Source organism: Eucalyptus grandis, chromosome 6 (genome assembly GCF_016545825.1).
Source record: "Eucalyptus grandis isolate ANBG69807.140 chromosome 6, ASM1654582v1, whole genome shotgun sequence".
In the NCBI taxonomy this organism is placed as follows: Eukaryota; Viridiplantae; Streptophyta; class Magnoliopsida; order Myrtales; family Myrtaceae; genus Eucalyptus; species Eucalyptus grandis.
Window position 1 is genome coordinate 3,781,894 of NC_052617.1, and position 16,805 is coordinate 3,798,698.

A 16,805-nucleotide genomic window follows, 5' to 3' on the forward strand; every position below is an offset into this window, starting at 1 on the left:
GAGATGATGGAGATGATGGAGACAGGGGTGGAGATGGGTCGAGCGCGCGCGGGGACTTAGCGACGAAACGAGGGGGATGGGTTTGCGTATCAGTTTCACGCCGCACGGATCGTCGTGACGACGAGTGGTTGGTGCGCGCGCGCGAGCGCCAGGGCGAGATGGTGGCGCTTGTGTACTCCTCCTACTCGCAGAGCCGCTCTCCACTAAAAAAATGCTCTCGCTCCGGTTCGGAATCGCGGAGGGATTTTTATATATCGAGCGAGAGAGCGCTCGGTTCGGACGCGACGGATGATTTTAACATCTGGATCCCATTGATCTTTTATCAGAGGCTCGTCTGATATTTGCCCGTAACGGGGTAACTTTGCATTGTTTGGCATGTGAATTGGAGTCGTGAGTGCCGATGTTTTAAAAGGGTATTGTTGGTCGTGGCTTTTGGATACGTATTAAATGTCGTTAAGAATTTAGGATATCAATTACACGGTGAAAGTGGGACGCCGGAGGTGATGGGTCCCTCCCGCTTACGTGTTTCCCAAGTTTACTCTCCGACTGCCGGTTGTATGGAATTTTTAAGTAACCAAAAAAAATAAAAAAATAAAAATTATACGATGAAAGTAATGTGCATTGTGAAAAAATTCATATATTTGGTCGGTGGAAGTGTCAAAGAGAACTTATTAGGTAATTAATTAAAGAAATTTTAGAAATTTTTATTATACCGATTGACTTCGATATGACACTTCGTGAAATTAAATCCTTGTAAATTAAAAAGGATACGTTTGAATTGAAGACACTTCCATGATTCGGCCCTTAATTTGGGTTCTTAAATAAATGCACTTTCTATTTATTTTTTATTTTTTTCTGGGGGTTTGCTTTCTTAAAATGGGGCGAGAGCGAGGAGGGGGAGTGAAGGCCAGGCGAAGACCGTAGGTTTGACCGGGAGCACGAGGTGTGATTTGGGTCGTCCAACTGGCGGGAAACGCTTGCCGACCTCCCACGCGCGGGGCCCGGCGCGTGCAGGGGACCGCCCAATGGAGGGGGGACAAGACGAGGTGGGGTCCGGAGTGGTGGCTGGGCTCGGTGGTTAAGCCCGTACGTGTACGAGGGGCAGAAGTACGTGGAATTGCACTCGCGACAGGAGCAGGACGCCTGGCTCATCCCCAACCATTCTGACCAGTCAAAACCCCCGCCACGTCATCGAATCCTTGCCCCTTTTTTTTTTCTTAGATTTTCCCCTTCCAAGGCAAGATTGGGGGGGAATGATTTTAATTTTGTTAAAACTAATGTTTAATTGCGGAGTCTCGACCATGCTAATCATATTTCGATTTGTGTTCTTGTATACGTGCCACACATTTCGTCGTTTGATAAGATCTCCAGAAGCGAGATTAATCTTATGCGCTTTATCGATTTATTCAATTAGATATTTAGTTATTACTCATTAAGTTATCGAATGACCTTGCGGGGATTGTGTTTTTTAGCAATTTGTAAATGAGTTTCTGATAAAATAAAATAAAAAGACCTTCAAATTGAGATTTAGACCTTAATCACGATGCAAATGGGCTAGTAATATAAATATTTGACGATGCAGTTGTTCTGAATCTTATCGGATTTTAGATTTGAGAAGATGTTGATTTGCGCTGAAAATGTTTTGGTAATTAATATGTGGGGAAGATAAATATAATGTAAGGAGAAATACAATTAGTGCAAGATGGCCAAGAACTGACGTGCCTGATATAAATATGTGGTGACGCAAGATCCGAAAGGCAACTTAACTGTCCACACTTAATGGCACCTCTTAGACAAATCCTTACTTCACTCGTACGTTAAATCATATAATATTGCCTTCTACCTAGCTTTACAATATATATTCTCTGCTGACCTCTGATTAACTTATATTTCAGCCATACCCACATACCCCCTTTGTCCTAACTTTGACAGTTGGGTCAGTCCCTCTCCCTTTTTTGATCCGCGAGAGAGCCGATTGGTATAGATTTCTTTACTCGCTAGGTTTGAACAGGATTAACTATGTTCCTATGCTGCAGATAAGATTATTAACCATTTCATTTCAACCCTTGCCGTGTTTTATCTCTTGTGCAATTCTTAATGACGGTTTCATGTGCAATCCTAGTTGTTCTTGTTCATCACTCGGTAAACGCCTTCATCATCAGGTCATCTCCACAAACATTTTATGTCGCCTCTGTAAATGCCGTGTTCTGTGAATACTTTATGTCGAATAACAGTTGGACAAAGACTGAGAATTCTGTTCATTTAGATAGACGTGTTTTCGATTAAGTGATCCTGATTAAACATGGGGCATCGTGCAAGGCCAGAGGAAAAGTATAAATTAGGGTTTCTAGGAAAAATTTATGATCCCACCTGCTCGTCAAAAATTCTCTGGTGAGCCATTTAAAATTCTGTGAAACTCATTGCAGCACAGCCCTAAGGAAAGTACTAACATCTACTATATTCATTAAATTGGATTCGACAACGCATTGGATCAAGACAAGTAGTTGATTTTGGTTGGCACAAACCGCGTTGATTAGATATTGTGGGTAGTAGTAGATTGCTAATTTGTGCTCCCGCTCACATGGTGATACCTGCAATCCATACGGTAGAATTCAATATCTCCAGTCTCCTCTCTTGAGTTCACAGAATCTGAGGAAATGCGGAATCTTCACGTATCTAATTCCGATGAGAAAGAAGAGAGGTAGAGAGAATCATCTCATTGTTTGCAGTGTCTACAATAATAATAAAAGATAACTAATCATAATTTCATCCATCTTTAACTCCTTAATAAGATAAAGGCAGCATTGCCTCTTGGGTACATCATGAGCAGATAGCCTAATCAACACTCGGAGTTCCTGCTGGTAGCAAGACACATCCTTCTCACTTGTCTGGGATAGATTTAGATCAGTAGGCTTGGAAAGCTCATGGATAGGGTTTTGCACTTTAATTTTCCAAAGCCGAAGATACAGCGCTGTCCAACGTCTAATCACAAAAATCAATTTGCCTCGACTCATAAAGTTAGAAACAGTGAAAATTTCCTCAGCTCATCCCTTTTGAAACGTTGCGTTTGTTGATGAAATGCAAGGGTTGATCGAGACAGCATCATAGCTCGTGCATGTTTGCTCTATAAAATGCAATCATCGTGAGGAATTGCACATTCATGAACTCCCTACTTCTGTTAGCTGAAAGTAATTGATCGTGAAGTTCCTTCATCTCTTTTTCCTTCAGTATCTTTGCTTCTCTTTTAAAGAAAAATCAGTCTCTTCAGGACTGGCCAGAAACGTTTTTGCGCATGGTGAAACCGTGAGATCCCAAAGGAGACATTTAATCCGATAAAGTTGAGAAGTGACATGACAAGACAGTACATTGAGATGGGTCCTAGAATGATCTCATCCTTTGAGGATGCCTTGATCTCAGCAGTCAACTAACCCCCATTAATTACGGGTTTTTCTGCCCGTATATAGAGGGTAGATATATTGGGATTTATCAGCTGGTGTATGCATGAATGCATTCCCCAGACGCCAGTAGGGTTGCCCCATGAATTCCTGAAATATATTTCGACATTTGCAGAAATTCCAGGTCTTCTCCGGATCAATTCCCTATGAGGAGGCATGTTGGAACTTTTTTTTATTTCTTTCTCCTTGTCCTTTTCCCTCGTATCTTGCCAATGATTTCTGTGAAAGAGGGATAGGCGCAATCGCAGTAAGTAGAATCAAGCCGTCTTGATGCATCCAACTTTTGGCATCAAGATTACACTAAGAATGTTTTTTCTACCGGAGGCAAAATTTAATTAATTATTCCATGTTAATATATTGTCCACATGAGAGAATTTAACTTTATACAAAGATTTATTTCTCTATAACGACTCCCATCTTTTCATGATTCGACTTTTTTAATTAGTTTTACCGGTTTGTGGGGCAAATTGAAATTAAACTATTTACTTTTTCCTAAGCTGTATTTTGTATTTTGAGAAATTTAGTCGGAAAAAGACTTATTTTTAAGGCCAAGAGTAATGTAGCAAAAATTTAAAACTTTAACCTGTCGGAGACCCAAAAAGAAAATGAGTTTTGAAAAATTGAGTGGGGCAAGGCCCCCGCTGGTCTAGAGCTAAATCCGTCTCTATTTTGACAAGAGTCTTATAATTACTCGTTATGTCACGGTCTAATTAGTAAATATTTTGTTCAATGGTCAAAGGAGTTAATGAGGCTCATCATAGCCTCAGCATTTATTCATCTTAAGTGGAATAATGTCAATAAGTTGCAATTTCCAGGGTTGGTGCAAACAGTTGGAGCGTCCGAGATCTCCACTTCAAGAACTAAGGGTCGGTTGTTCATATATCATAGATATGTATAAACTGCTTTAAGGTTTTATTTGTTTCCTGGAAAATAATTTTCTCAGTCTCCCACATTTGGTTTGCTTAGGAGAACGGGTCAAGAGAAAATATTGTCCTAGCCTATACTTAATTATAGGAAAATAATTTCAAAATATGATTATGCATTAATGTTGGAACCAAAACTCTATATTTTGGCATGAAGACCCAATGTTGGCTCCTGAGTCTTCAATGTCTAGGACCAATTCTCCTACGCCCAAGCTCAAATCCATCAAGGTCGGGCTCGTGACCCTAGTGCCAATACCCAAATCTTTGGCACTCACAATTGGGTCAATTGAGAATGAGCTCGAAATCCTAGTGCTTGTACTAGGGCCCCGGCACCCTTGCCCAAGTCCGTTGAGGCTAGGCCCAAAAACTCGGCCCCAGCACCCGGGCTCAAGTCCACAAAGGCTAAGCTTGGATCCCTAACACCTAGCTCAGGTCCACAAACGCCGTGCCCCGATCCATCAAGGTTAGACCTGCAACCCTAGTGCCCGTGCTCAGGACCATCAAAGCCTTGCTCAAAACTCAGGTGCCCATGCCTCGATCCCTAGTGCCTTATCGAGGCTAGGCTCAAACTTTAATGCCTGTACCCAATTCTAGGCTATGCACACACAAGGTATTAGCAACCGATAGTATATATCTATTTAAAAAATCAAACTAAATTTTTTACTAAAGATGAAAAATATTTTTCAATTCATTCTTATAGCCAAATATCAAAAGATAGTTGTTTTCCTCAAAAATGACTTCTTGTGCATACATGCAACACTCGTACGTTACATATAACTTAGAGAGCAAGAGAGGGAATATACTTGCCAAGAGTGATGATTAGAGCATCGAAGGAACTGCGAGAGAGAGAGAAAGAGAGAGAGGGCAAAGGGGGTGGTGTGGTAAGTAAGGAGCAGCAGGGTTTGGTTTTGGTTTGGTTGGTCGCCTCAGTTAAAAACTGACAACGAAGAGGAGTGACAACCCCGCAGGACAGACGCTTCTCGACTCAAAAAACTCTTTAAAGACTCAGAGTTCGGGTTTGGCTCGGTTGGTCGCCTCAGTTAAAAACTGACAGCAAAAGGGCGAGCGACCGACACCAACTTGATTCACAGACTCGCATGGCATATGCAAGTGCATCTCATTCAACAACAACCACCTAAAAAAGAACAGACGACTGTCCACCTTTTTTACCTTGTATTTCACACAGAGACACCACCCCCCCAACATTGGTCAGTGAATCAAAAGGGGTTTTTGGGATTCCCAAGGCTTTGACCGTTCATTGATCCTCTCTTCCCCTTCCCCTTCCCCTTTGAAAAGCCCCCCGGGCAGTGTGCTCACATGCTCCACTTCAATTCCACCACCACCCATTTTCCCATTATGCTAATCACCCGAGTTAATATTCCATATTCTTTTTTTTTTTTGGCCACTTTTCCCCCTTTTGTTTGTTTTTTCTTTTTGTAAGGGAAAAAGTAGCTTTCAATTCGCCTTCCTTTCCTTTTTCTTTTCAGGATGATTCTCGTCGTTCTATTTTGGGTTTAGATTAGATGTTGAGCATGGACCCCGGCACATCCAATCAGGGACATCGGCCGGTGCTTGTGGGGAATTGGAATTGTTATCAACACGCTCGTTTCACTGCTAACATGATCTTAAAAGAGGAAAAAATCTACTCCCAACAAAGTGTTGTAAGACATATCAAATTGGTGGATACAATACTCAACACGTGCTCATAATGATATTCCATAATTGTGGATATGTCTTATTGATAATTATCTTATCTCAAAAGATGAAAGACGATTGCGTATTATCATATAACTATTCAAGTTGACCAACGTGCATATATCGCGATAAGTTTGGCACGTACCTAGCTCTTACTTAAGATCCTTGATTGGTACTTGATGTCACTTCGAATTGATAGGGACAAATCCATTCTAGCTGAATCTGGACATACAGGGTAACAGCATCCGCTAAACGCTCATTGATGTGAGGTGAGAAAAGGAAAGAAACAGGAACAAATTATGAGTTTAAGCTGTTTTGGCTTGGAACCGAACTCAAAGGAACAACAGGGATGGGGATTGGACCTTGATGAAAACAAATGAATGCATATTTGGCGTCATAGGGAGCATCATATGAAAAGAACAAGGATGTTGTGACAAGGAGACGAATAATATCCACTAAAAGGCCGTATACAATAACCACATAAGTGGGCACTCATCTGCTCCCCATGCCTTATTATTTCATGTTATAATTCAATCTCTCTCTCTCTCTCTCTCTGTGCTCCCCTTATCTGTCACCGACTCTTTCTTTGTCAGGCCCTTACTGCACGCATCAAGTTGTTTATTTAAAGCCTGAATCTTTGGCTACAAGTTCAGCTGCTTAACGGAGCAAAAGCTCCTTCAGACATCGTCTAATCATGCGTACACATATCAACTTGGAATTTAATCTCGTCTGTAGAACGTGCCGCACATTCCAAAGGAGGTCAAGTATACATCTTATCGGGGACAGGACAATTTGGGTAGAGGTCCACAGTAGAGGTCCTCGTCGATCAGTCATATAAAAAATTTGCGTACCCGTAGTATCCATGCTTTTGGAAGGAATGGAGCTCACTAATATTCCATATCCTATTCTACTCGTATCAACCTTTTACTTCCTAGCTTCATTGTATTTGTTTCTCCTCATGCAGATCCAATCTTTAACATGATTGTTCGATGCACAAGATATAAGAGTAAATTAGAAACATATACCGAGAACCGTGTGCACGATCCTTTGTGCAAATCCCCCCGTCTGTGGAAAAAAGAAATCTCCCCTTCTTCGAGTATGTGTTTTTCGTCCGATGAAAGCAATATCCCCCCAAGGGAGTCCTTTCATAGACCTCTGGCACGGAGTAATCAAGCTTCGAAAACAAGACTCGATCCTTTACGCAAATCCTCCCCCACAGGTAAAGTAGATGGGAAGAAAGCCAGCAAATGGGTTGATTATTCTTTCATATATGCCATCCATTAGCCCCTCCAAAAGAAATCTTCCAATCAAAGGTCGAAGATTTACAAAGAGTCACGGTGCCATCTAACTCCAAACGACCACCACCAGCATGTCACGTAACGTTTCTTGTGGTAACTCACTATGGCCTAATCTGAACTTCTATGACTTAATGTGTGCTGCGGTTCGGCATGTCTGTTTATGTCCGAACTAGAAGGATATGCATAGAAATAGTCAGAGACATCGAACTAATTGCAAGTTCTGTTGAACAATTCTGATTGAAATGAAACCTGAATCGCAGTGCACATTAAGTCATATGAAGCTCAGAACCCGATCTAGTCAATCGTTAGTTAGAATTATTGAACAAAGGCTCACAAAAATTACATACGCGTGAATAAACAACGGAATACGTCACATGATGGTAAATAAATTAAGACTTTCCGGCGAGGTTCCAAATAAAGTGATTGCTCTAATCCAATGACCATTAGGAGCACATAGGGGAGAATCTCCGACAGATTTATAATGATTAGGGAACGAGACAAGACCGCCATGACCTTCTAGTCAAAGTCTTACTGTGCCGAGCAAGATTACTAGCACATAGGTGGCCTCCTCTCTTAACTGCAGGATTTGTTCAAAACATGCGCTTTTTCCGGTCAACTTCAAAAAATGCGTTTTACATACGAAAGAATTTAGTCATTGCGTGAATGTGCTTAGGGATCATAGATTTTAGATTTCTAAAGATGTTCCGAAACACATTGTTAGATACAACACCGCGCATGTACCACAATCCTAGTGTTAAGCAGAAACCTTGTGGATGCAAATTAGAAGACAAATTAGAAGTATCACCACAACATTCTGGTCTTCCCATTCTTCCATCAGGTTAGAGTTCAACCACTCTTGACACTGGATGGCCTCATCGGATTGAAAAATGATGAAATACGCCGTGGATGCAAAGATCGATTCCGGTCGGACTTCACATTTCTAGTGATATATTCCAAATTTCTTCGTAAAGATAGCAGACTGGCAGCTATGAACTTCCTGATTGGATAATATATATATATGTACAAACTACAAACACTATAACAATTCTATCAGATAATTTCAATGCGCGTCATTCAACATGTACCTACTACCTTCCAACAAGAAGAGATGCAGGTGAAAGAACCTGCAGAAGTACCAAGTAGAAGCAGCGCCAGGAATTGCTGTACAATCCCTGCAAGTGACCTTCATTATCCATGAGAAATGATTCAAAATCACAAATTCACGATACTTGAGCCCCTTACTTTCCTGCAACTCTGCATGATGGGTTTTGTAGCAGCCAACATAAACCAAGCAACTAAAAACGATAGATGAATACTTGCTCTCAATATCAAATAGTTCAAAAGATGATTTGGAACATTCATTAGTTATCTTCCAATGTGCATTTTCTATCCCACAGCCACCAGAATGAGAGGCAAATTCAGAAAAATAAGTATTTCTTGCAACAGAAATATGCAAATAAGAGTCCTTGAGATTGTATCTCCAAAATCAAAACTCCTTAAGGAAATTCATAATCATCAAGATTTTACATGGCCAATGAAACTTTATGCCAAGCTTATAGTAAAAAACATCGACAGAACCATCCATGCTTACAGACTGACGCAGCTAAACAACACCTAATCACCACAAGTATACACCACTAATTAGATCCACCTATTTTCAGCTGTAAGACAATTACATGGGATATAATATTCTCGCTTCCTAGTGTCAAATATCAATTATGCAGGAGAACTACCATTTCCTCTTCTTGGAGCTGAGGCTAAGATGAAAAGTTGCAAGAAAGCCAGCACACATGCAGAATTCCCACTGCTTTGCATTCTCTACATCGCCATGTAATGCTTCTCAGCACTTGTTTCCCCAAACGTGGAACGAATCTCTTTACATCTGTCCGAAGAGGAGGCAGGCAACGGTTCCATTTTATATAAAAACAATATATGCTATGCTCATGAAGTGTCATGATACCTCAAATTGAAAAACAGGATTCTAGGATCTCAAAATGCAGGAACACCTTCTGCAAGGGAATCTCACTACCTTTCTTCCATATTCTGAAAAGCTTCTAGGCTCTAACTGCCCATAACAGTCATCAATCATCCGCTTGGATATTTATATTACTTCAGAGGAACTCAAAATGTCAATAACAACAGGCGCCTGATCACAAGAGAGTTACACCTACATTAAGTACATCCTCATATTGATGTACATCCTACATCATGTCTCAAATACAAACACTTACAAAAACAAGAGGCAGGATCCCTCATGAGCCACAGGAATCATTAGAAATTCTAGCAGATCAGTACATTCCAATTGTCCATCCAAAAGGAAGTGATAGACCATGGTATCGAAACATCGTACTCAACATACTAAGCTTGATGAACAAGCTTGAGAGGTGACATTCTCCAAAGTCCCTCAGGAGGCATTGAGGGCATAAGAATTCAAATTTGAACCAGTTCCATCAACCTGGAATATTTTCAATCATCAACTATATCTAGCCATAAAAGATGAAAATCTTACACCTTGTCCAGAAATGAATGACAATCAATGCAACTAAAAAAGCAACGACCAGCTGCCGTCAAAAACACCATAAGCAATTCTCCATACCGATTCTCCAACTAAGTGATTATTAGATACATGTTCCAAACAAGATAGAAATAAACAGAGGCAGAAAAATTCAATCACAAAAGCTCATGTCATTCACTACCCAACATAAACAAGAAGACGGGAAGATGGGAAGACGGGAAGTCATTACACAGAACTAAATGCTCAGCAAGTTTCAACTAACAAAGTATTTAGCACATAACTTTCAATCTCCTTCAATCAAATCAACAAGAAGATGTGTATCCCTTGAGTCCATTGAATCAACATTTTCTCAGGTCCTGGTCTTTAGACAGTTCTTCCTCTACCTTTTTATCTGTTCTCGACTTATGTCATGGATTAGGGCACTTGCGATTTCAATAGTGAAAAGGATAACAGCAATCTAGTCCACTAACCTTATTTTTCTCCACAAGCTGAAACATGCAACCAAACAAGCGAGAGAAATTACAATTCTTTTCCCCGACAACCTAAGGATTTCATACTATCTCTGTACCATACACCAATTATCTCTGGCATACAGTTCGTGACATTTAAGAGGGAACAAGGATGAATGGTCCATGAAAAGCACATCATCATCAGCGGAGTCCCTAACCCACCATTTCCTATTGGTAACATTGTCATATTGGTCACTAAACTTGTCAAGTCCCAAATTCAATCCCTGACAGAGTTTCTCTTTCAGTACAGTACTACTTATTGTCAACTCCTGGGCAATTTCCATTAATTTTGTGTGCCCGAGAGATTTAGTGAATCCCAAATTAACAAATTTAGGCTTTTCAATAGTTACAACACAATAATGTCATGTACTGATTTTCCATCAATTTGAATAGATAACAGAGTGATACTTATCAGGATTTTTATCAGCGTTGCTGCTGATGTAAAATGTAATTCACGCATTCACCATCAGATGCTTGAAATGTGAAAGAATTCAGTTACGAAACTTCCTCTTACACACGTCACTCATCCAATGGTGAAAGTGTAAACACTAAACAGTTCATATCAACAGATAACCTCATAATAATTCTATTTATTAGCCTTCCTTCAAAAAACAAGAATTACAAACTGTCATCAACATCCCCATTGACAAAGTGATTGGATACAAGAGGAAGCAAATCTTTTCCAAAAGAGAACTCCAATAAACTGCCGAATTAAACAAAAATTCAGCTCAAGCGAATTAGGAATATGACAATTTGAAAGGCCAAAATAAGAATAATGACTTTTTTGAGGAAGTCATTCAAAGCCATTCAAATATGGTAATCCTTAGCTTTACATGTTTCAAGACATAATATTCACAGACAAAAGCTAACGTTTCTTCATCTGAAATCTTCTCCAAATTTATTGATGAGATGGTAAGAAAATGAGTAAAAAAAAAAAAAATCAATAGTCTCTCACTTGCACAGTTAAAATCCTTTCTCTGGAACCCTCTGTTGACTGAGTATTATGTATGATCCTGTACTCCTATTATTCTATCAATCGAGCAAATCGCAACAAATTCTTCCAAAATAAAGAATCCCAACGATCATCATCCGGATCCACGAATCTCCCGAATTGCAGAAAGCAGTGCGTCATCACCGGTTATTGATCGGAACTGCTTCACAAAACTATCTTTGACCAATTTTCCTGCCTGTAATAACATAATTAAAAGGAAAATCACTAAATAAGCTTATAAAGGCCAAAGCCGCTTTTTATTGGCCAGCTAAGTGATTACAAAAGGTCCAGAATTCTTGCATGTGAAGCTTAAGCTACTTACCCTAAAAACACTATACAAGTTCTCCACTTCCTGGACTTTGGCAGGAGGGAGAGCACTCTTCATCTTCGAAATCAATTCACAAATTGAATTCTTCACACCTGAAATTCCTCTCATCCGGAGGCATGTTAGAACACCATGACGATCTTGGCAACAAACAGAATTTAGCATAAAAGTCGGACTGAAAAAGGAAAACTATACTTACACTTAACATTGTTAGAGGCCTTGAAGCTGACAACGCACTCAGGAAGAACATGAGTATTCACACTGCTGAACCACACCACGTAGTGTTTAGGATTGTTAGGATCATCCGCACCGGTGTCAAAATCAACATTAGAAGGATGAGACTGGTTAGACCCAAGGTCCACTTTCTCAGCACTGCCCAATATAACTCGGCACAACACCACATGCTTTTCGCCATTATCATCTGCCTCCGAATCCATAGCACTTCGGACAAATCAACAAGAAAGCTATTATCAGCAAAGACCCAGCAACCATTACTGCATATATTCAAACATAAGCCGAAAAACAGATAGAAATCATTACCACAGTTGGGGCAACCCCACAGGAGAGAAATGCACACCAACTCCATAACTCTCAGGCTTAGGAACCTCAAAAGGAACTCCAAATCCATGCGCCAATATGATTGACAGACCCTTCGCAGACGTCCCATGCCAGGCATATACAGTATTAGACGTACCTCTCGCAGTTCTTGTGATATCTACCTGCCTCATGAAAACCTCGTATCTTGCACGCTCAATAGGTGTCGTCCTCGTGCACTGGTGAATCGCAGTTATGGTAGCATCGGGATCCACATTCTTCAAGCCGGACAAGAAGAAATTTTTTATCTGAGAGTAGGCCGTATCTCCCTCACCCAACAACCTCGCATTCGGCCACCTAGCACTAGGTCTCCCTACATTATTTACAGCTAAACAAGGTCGCTTCGACACGTCTTCTCTCTTGTCCGACGAACTCACCTCCTGCTCCTCCTTTTCCCCTCCGACCACTTCAATCTTCTCTCTCTTCCTTTTCGCGGACTTCTCGCCTACCCCCTCACCGACGGCGGAGTCATCCTCGAACCGTTCGCCGATAAAATTCCGCGGGAAGAAGCACTTACCGTTCTCGTCAATCCACGCGATCGACCGACTGTTTCCAGTCTCGAAATCAATCTGCAGCATCCTCAGGAAATCGAACAGGTACCTCGCCCCGTCGACGGTCTCGTCCACCACCGGCATGCGCTCCTCGAAGCCCGGCCTGAGCGAGTCCACCACCCGGCCCGGGAAGTCCAGCCACGACCCGCCGCGGTAGTACATGAGCCGCGCCGGCGCGGCGCTCCGCGCGAAGTTGTGGCGGTTGTCGACCAGCAGCTGCGCCACCGGCCCGGAGCGATCGCCCCGGACCTCGGGGTCCTGCCCAGCGCCGACCTCCTGGCGCCGACCACGGCCCCGGCGCCGCCGCCGCCGCCGCCACCGCCGCGGGAGGAGGACCCCGCCAGATCGCGGCCCGAGCCGTTCCGAATCTTGACAGCGTTGGAGGCCATCGGAAGGAGATCTCCCCCTCGGGAATCGACGCGCGATCGGGTAGAAGAAAGCGAGAGCGAACGAACTTCTCCTCTTCTGGCTGAACGATAGAGAGAAAGGGAACCAAGGAGATCGGGCTGAAGTCAATTTATAGGGGCACGCGACGGGGGGGCCGAATTTACGCAACTCTCCCTGGGGGCAAGCCGCCTTTGGCAGTTCGGCGAGGGCGTTTTCGGTATTATGGGGGACGAGATATTTCCCGTCGGGTTGTGGAGAGGCGGAAGCAAGCCGCTCGAGGCGCTCTTCTTAGTTCTTACGGGGGGAGGAGGTCAATTTGCATGAAATATATATATATATACTTTTCTGCCCGATTTCAACTTGGTTTTTTTGTTTTATTTTTTTATTTCGGGGTTCTTAAAAAATTCGGATGGTGACGAGGGTGCTCATCTAAGCATATGATCCCGTGCGGCCAGCCGCACTTGCGTTTCTTAGGCCCAAAGCAATAGTGCAAAAAAGGAGGAGAACAAGAAGGAGGCAGAAGAAGAAGAAAAGAAAAAGTCCAACTTTTGACTTTCTTTTTTTCCCTCTCAGGCGGTGGGGAGAGGGGAGCGAAGATGTTGCGTGGCGTTCGATGTGGGACGAGACGAGGAGGAGGTGCCAAAAGGAGAAGTGTTTTTTAAAGGGGTTTTTTGGCCATAGCCTTTTTATATTTTTTTGCTATAGCTTTAAAGAGATGAGAAAAGGTGGGGAATGGTGGGTGGGATGGGCATTAGATTCATTCCTTAACGCCGTATCCCTCCCCCTCCTTAAGGAAAAGATTAGGTGGCAGATGAGGTCGGAGGAGGTTCGAACCGACTTAGGAGGATCGGATTCAGACGTTTTTTTTTGTGGCGTGGGAAGAATCCGGTTCCGATTGCCGTTTTTTCTTGCTTTGTCCACTCGCCCAAGTTAAGGACTAGAAGTCATGTCCGTGATATTGCCTTTTTTTTGTCTCCTTTTATTTTTCTTTTCGAGTTGGAAAAATGTCAACCCTTCTCGATGATCGAACCTATCGGATGGACGTCGTGCATGGCGGCTCGGTAAAGTTTAGAAACCTTTGTCAAAGAGACGGGCTATAAACACGCAACATGAATCACTATTATGGGGCTATCAATCGCGTCATAAGTTTCATGCTCAATAATAAATGTTCTTGAAGTTAAGGACGGATGGGACCACGAGAGGCGGTGCGATACAGATGCTACGAGTGCTCTTAGGGTTTTGAGATATAATCAAGGTCCTCGTCTCTTTGGAAAGGTAAGAAATAATGACCGGCACAGTCATTTCCTTTAAAATATGTTGTTATTATCTTTAAGGATTGTTACGAGCATAATGAATGGTTACTTAACATCGAAGATAATAGAATAATTATATTAGGATTTGAATTTTTTTCGTATCAAACACGTCATTTGACGATGCCAAAGAGACCTCGACCCAAAGTTCCCTCTTGCTAATCAACACCGCTCCCCCCTCCAAATATATATATATATATATATATATATATATATATTCTTCCATTTTTTTGACTTCCCTCCATGCTTTTCTTGGTCCCTTCCCTTCTATTTCTAATTTTCGACGTCTGGGCACCGGCGGGATGACTTCCCTAAATTTGGGATAAGCTATATCCAGGATGTTGCCCTTTTTTTTTTCTCTCTTTTTAGTTGGGAAAATATCGACCCTATTCTAATAATCGAGATATCCCACAATCCGTTGAATGGACGTTGTGCATGGCAATTCAGCAAAGTTTAGAAACTCTTGTTAAAGAGACGGGCTATAAACATGCAACTGGACTAGTTGTGATGGCACTCTCAATTCTATCGTAACTTACGTGATTGATAATAAATATTTTTAAAGTTGTAGATGAACGGGGCAACAAGAGACAATGGAATATAGATGCTGGAGGTGCTCCTAGGATTTTAAGACATGTCAATGTCCTTATCTCGAAAAATAGGTCATATCAAGATCCTTATCCCCGAAAAAACACTAGAACAATTAAACTCTCTTTAAAAAAAGGTAAGAAACAGCTATCAATACTATCATTTCCCTTTAAATCATTTCCATAGAATATGTTGTTATTATCTTGTAAGATAGTTATGACCGTAATAAATAGTTACTTAACATTGAAGATAACAGAGTAATTATTTAGTATCCGATCCTCTTTCCACGTTGAGCTCTGGATTGGATGATCCTAAAGAGGCCTCAACCCAAAGTTCCCTTTTGCGACTCAACACCAATCCCCAAAATTCTTCCATTTTTGACTTCCCTTCATTCTATTCCTTGGTCCCTTTCTCTTTTTGGTTTTTCCATATTAGGGCATCGGCGAGATGACGCAAAGGCTGACGTCAGCGGCATGCTCATGGCCTGGATCTTCTGGGCCCTCAAGGCCCAAGATCCTTTTGAGGGAAGGAAGCTTTCGAATTGAAATCGAAGCCCCCGGAATTAGGTGGGCCGTCTTATCTTAAATTGCAAATTTTATTGTCTGGCGCAGCTGGTTGTCCTTTTGGGCCATCGCCGTCGCGCTCAACGGCAACACTGGTTATAAGTTGCAAGTGAAATAGTGAAACGAAATTACAATGTGATGCACTTTTTTTGTGAAGGAATTTAACAACGACGCCAACTTTGAAAATTCAAGATTTTTTTTTGGGTATTTTTAGTCTCTATATTTGTACCTTTAGTCTCGACGACACAAAATTGAGGGGCTATAAACACGCAATAGGACTTTTTATTATGGTGCTATCGATTGTGTCATAATTTACATGCTCGATAATAAATATTTTTAATGTTGAGGATGAACGGGGCGACGAGAGGCGGTGCTCCTAGGTTTTGAGATGTAATCAAGATCCTCATCCCTTTGAAAAGGTAAGAAATAATGATCAACATGGTTATGTGTTGTTATTATCTTATGTGATTGTTACGAGTGTAATTAGTAGTTACTTCAAAGTGTAATGAGTAGTTACTTAACACCGAAGATAACAGAGTAATTATATTAAGATTTGACTTTGCGTGATGATGCCAAAAAGAGACCTCAACTCAAAGTTCTCTTTTGCGAATCGACACCACTCTTTCTTCCATTTTTTTGACTTCCCTCAATGCTTTTCTTGGTCCCTTCCTTTCTCCTTTGGTTTTCCATGTTAGGGCATTGGCAATATTTTTTTTTTTGTTGGTCTTTTTCTATTCCTATTTTTAACTCTCACTTTCGGACTTTTGTCCTATCTCATTACAGAATTGAAATCCACACTTGAAATTAAATCATCCCTACCCCAATCCATCTAAAAATGTGGAATTCGAACACCCCACCTTCCCCTTCTATGTTAAAAGGGTGGCAAACCCAGTAGTTGGACATTTGGCAATATGACTTCCCCATATTTAGAGGAAGTTATGTTCCGAATATTGCCCTTTGTTTTTCTTTTTTGAGTTGGAAAAATATTGATTTTTTTCGATGATAATCAACTTTTTTGATGATCAAGATACCCCATGGTCCATTGAATGGACGTTGCGCATGGTAGTTTGGCAAAGTTTAGAAACCATCGTTAAAGACACACGA

The 16,805-nt window shown here is 41.4% G+C and overlaps 1 protein-coding gene across 1 annotated transcript; it reads right to left on the minus strand.

The window, feature by feature from the left end:
* Positions 1-10,970: 10,970 nt before the first annotated feature.
* Positions 10,971-13,541, minus strand: LOC104448063 (probable inactive poly [ADP-ribose] polymerase SRO3). The gene is made up of 4 exons (XM_010061842.3): positions 12,252-13,541; positions 11,911-12,152; positions 11,709-11,806; positions 10,971-11,582 (listed from the first exon to the last, which is right to left on the minus strand). The coding sequence occupies exons 1-4, from the start codon at positions 13,016-13,018 to the stop codon at positions 11,481-11,483; spliced, it is 1,209 nt and encodes a 402-aa protein (XP_010060144.2). The 5' UTR covers positions 13,019-13,541; the 3' UTR covers positions 10,971-11,480.
* Between the last annotated feature and the right edge of the window lie 3,264 nt (positions 13,542-16,805).